Raw genomic sequence first — 4,170 nt, forward strand, 5'->3', positions numbered from 1 at the left:
TTGTTTTCTGTTACTTCAATCAACATTAAGCTTGCCCTTCGGGCTTGAAAATCCAAGTTTTATAAATCTCCTCATTAGCAATTTACCTAATGATCTTTTCAATATTTGTTTAGAAGTGTTCGTGTAAGGATTTTTATTATTAAGAATCAACTATATAATATATACATCACTCTCCAACTGCACCACTATAACCCCTTTCCATTCGCATCGTTCCACTAAAAGAAGATCAGCAAGTATATTCTACTAGAAATAAAATGAAAATAAATAATGCACATGCTCTTTCGTCTATTTAAAGCTATGGTACAATAAACCTCAAAACATCAGGCATCGGACAAATTATATCTGCCGTAACCCGCAGTATGAATATAAATTGTGTTTTCTTCGTCCGGAAGTCGTTAAACATAATAACATTGACAATAGTCGGTACGTCACACTTACTCGTTCCCTATGGAGCTTGCAGGAAACAGCGCATAACTTAAGACCATATATTCGAAACATATCTGTAAAGTCATATAAACAGTACATCATTATGTCTTTGAGGACATTTTAGAAAACGAAAACACCCTGGTGTATTGTGAAAAATGACTTTTTGATCGTTTAAAACACCTCAAAACATATTTCTATCCAAATTAAAATATTATGTACTAATGACCTAAACAAATATCTCATTATTGTACAGCAATACATTGGGGAGATTGTATTGCAACTAGTGATCATTTGTGATGCCAAATATTAACGACTATTGCGTTTATTCCTCAGCAAATATTATAAATCAGTTGGAAAAATGTTTAAGTTAATTTTTGTGGTTTATATTGCGGAATATTCGAACGTATCAAGTGTTTCAAGGAGTTAAAATATGTCAATAAAACGGGAGGTATACTTTACTTCGGGACGTATTTGAGATTTGTCTCATAAACGCATGGAAGATGATTTATATTATTATTTCATTCAAGTCAATTCCACAATGACTCACGAAAAAGATATAAACAGGTTTTAATACCGTTAATTTATTAAGGCAAATATGCAGAATAATTATTTCTTAAAATTTGTTACCAAAAGCCCAATGCACATCGATATGAATATTTGTAGGGAACGCATAAATATATATCTAATGGTAATTAAACCTTTATATTGCGTCTTTCTACAGAGTCATAATATCAGGCGGGGTTAAAATAAGCAAATCATCCACATCAATCATTTCATTTTATTAATTTATCAGTCACTTAAATTGTAGATCGAACAGCACATTTTCCATAATTAATAGCATGACCCATGTTTGTAAAATCTAACACGGTATCTAAGTAATCCAGAGCTAATTTCTCTGCCCAACTTGCATCACATGGGTTGTCAATAAATCCACAATGTCCACCTTTATTAGTACAAACCATTAGAAAATGTGGATAGTACTTGCAGAGATCGTATGGAATGCTTATTTTGGAATAAAACGGATCATCTAAGCTATTGATAAATAATAAAGGAACTGCAATCTCATCCACATCTCTCAAAGGATTATTGCGGTCCCAAAAGTCATCTACATTTGAAAAGTTGTATAACTTTGAATACATAAGCTCATCAAAATGTCGAAATGACCAGCATTTGAGCAACTCAATAAAATCGATATACTTTGCAAGTGAATTTGAATGTACACATAACGTAATTTTCAATGACAACAAATATAATATGTCATATATTCCTTGAACGCCTTTCGAAAACTTCCCGGAGTTGTCAAAGCACGCTGATATACACACTGCAGCACAAATGTTTGCCGATGATCCGAATTCTCCAAGATATGACAGTAAAAGCGAACAACCCGTTCCTAATCCAACCATTGTAACTAACGCTTTTGGGTATCGACTATGTATATATTTTACAACTTGGCGTAAATCGTGCGGATCCCCGTTGCTCAGTATCTTCGGAGTAGTTAACACTGAATTTCCGAATCCTCGTTGGTTTAAAACAACAGGCCTATAACCTTTGTGAGCAGCTAAACTACACAGGTTTGAAACGTTGACCGCGGTAGCGGTTAGTCCCGGAAGTATTACTAACACAGAACAACGCTTTTTCTTATGAACAGACACATGAAGAGCCCAGTCAAGCGCTACGACTCCTCGATCACGCATTTGTAGATATTCTCTTTCAAATTCAGTTGAGGTATGTGTGAGAATAAACGAAAGTATCGTTTGGATGTGCACGTTTCGTAGATACCATGGCGGATCGAATTTACGGTTCATCAGTCTGCATCGCTTGAGAAGATGCGACGCCAATGCTGATTCTTTGAAATACAGTTTTGGAATGTTTGATGGTAGTGTCATAAAAGACTTGGCGTAAATGAAAGCACTGATCACTATTGTGCCAAACACGGCTACGCAGAATGGTAGGGACGTCACAGTTGAGTACACAGCCAAAAACATAACTGTGGATCCCACCATATCCGGTATGTTTGCTATTTAGGTCGTCTGATTCGTTTTTATTTGCAAATTATAATTTATTCATATTCGTTATGATAAAATGCCTTTCTTTTCTGCATATCGGTTTCTTTTACTGTTTGTTTTGTAGAATTCGAATAAAATATTTATAGGAATTCATGCAATATCTTTTAAATGCCGGTGATTTTTCCCGTCACCGTCGTCTTTTAACAACTTAATACGTATGTTTGTGATCAATATTAACAAAATGTGAGTTAAAAAAGTGTGTGTTTCTAAACGCAAAAAAACTAAAGTACTGCTAAAACTTAAACCAGGTATCTTCACATGACAAACATAACACTTGATTCAGGCATCACAATATTCCACTTTGAGAATTTCAGAAAAGTCCATTAATCACGGAAGTAATCCAGTTTAAACGTTTTCGGGTTGAAAAACGAAATTCATTTAGCCGATATAAACACCTTTCGCACGTTTTCGCACCGTAAACAATTGCTTGTTACGAAAGATAAAAATAATTAGTTTATTAACATATTATATCTTTCCCCTAAAAAAGAACAATACTCAGTGTTCTATAGTTTAGTGATTTTTCCACTGTTTTCGTGTACCCCAAATACACAAATTCTATAAATGTTTTGTCTCCTCCAATACTTTCGCAAATGCCAGTTTAACATAGATTAATATGTTTTCGATTCTCTTGATGACTTTTCAGATCAATGGAGCATCCGACATACTATGAAAGCTTACTTTGTTATACGATATGAGTTGTTCTTTTTAAACATATATACATATATATGTGCTAATCGCAGTATTCAGTGAAAGGTACACTTATTTAAAAACCACCATTGACATGTACAAATATTTGAAATCCAGCATGCAGCTTATAATATCTCTTAACTTAAGAACAAACATGCATTTGCTTGGCAAGTTTCCAAAGGATACCTTATTTTCTTTTAAACGATTCTGCTTTATTTGTCAACCTAATCCACTTATCGTTTGTAACTGTTGCACTTTCAGTTCGCAATATCTTTAAGTATTGATGAAATTTCCCCTGATCGGTTCATTATATTATAGCATTGATTGGTAACCGCTGAATTATATAACGTTTCTTTAGGTCCGTACGCGACGAAATCATCGTTCTATAAGCTGGAGCTTAAATTGAGAAACTGTTACTTCTTGGACAGACAAAACTATTTGCGTCAGCGATATCAGGTGGCTGTTTTGCAATCATAGGCAGAGGTATTAAATTTTTCATTCCGATGTTGGCATTTCAGCAGTCTGAAAGTATTCACAAAATTTGAATTTATACATTCATATTTGGAATGGTTTTTGCATACGGCGTACGTAATATTTCATATATCGTTCCATGATGATTCGGCAGAGAGAATAACGATGTTGATAGCCACAAATGATCCCTTTCCAAACTGATGATTTTAAAGGTAAAAAGGTAATTTTTAACAAATTCAAACAATATTAAAAAAATGCTTGAAATGTATTATACCTAAACATTTTCGTTTAACCAACCTCTCGAATAGGTCTTATTTTGACCTGACCTTGCTTAGAGTTGACATCAGTTTTATAAAAAACAAAATGTTAATAATTGTTTAATCTGAGTCTGTTTTTAATCCGAGAGAATATATCCGCTAAATAAAATCAATATTAATACATATTTCTATCATGATTGATACAAGAGAACAAATCGGTTAAAACCTGCTGCATCCACACACATTGCTGTATTAGATATAAG

General features: G+C 33.7%; 1 protein-coding gene across 1 annotated transcript; it reads right to left on the minus strand.

Annotated features, from left to right (window-relative positions):
• Window positions 1-1,139: 1,139 nt before the first annotated feature.
• Window positions 1,140-2,429, minus strand: LOC128229982 (protein ABHD15-like). The gene has a single exon (XM_052941936.1). The coding sequence runs from the start codon at window positions 2,427-2,429 to the stop codon at window positions 1,224-1,226; it is 1,206 nt and encodes a 401-aa protein (XP_052797896.1). The 3' UTR covers window positions 1,140-1,223.
• Window positions 2,430-4,170: the final 1,741 nt, after the last annotated feature.

Source organism: Mya arenaria, chromosome 4 (genome assembly GCF_026914265.1).
Source record: "Mya arenaria isolate MELC-2E11 chromosome 4, ASM2691426v1".
Lineage (NCBI taxonomy): Eukaryota > Metazoa > Mollusca > Bivalvia > Myida > Myidae > Mya > Mya arenaria.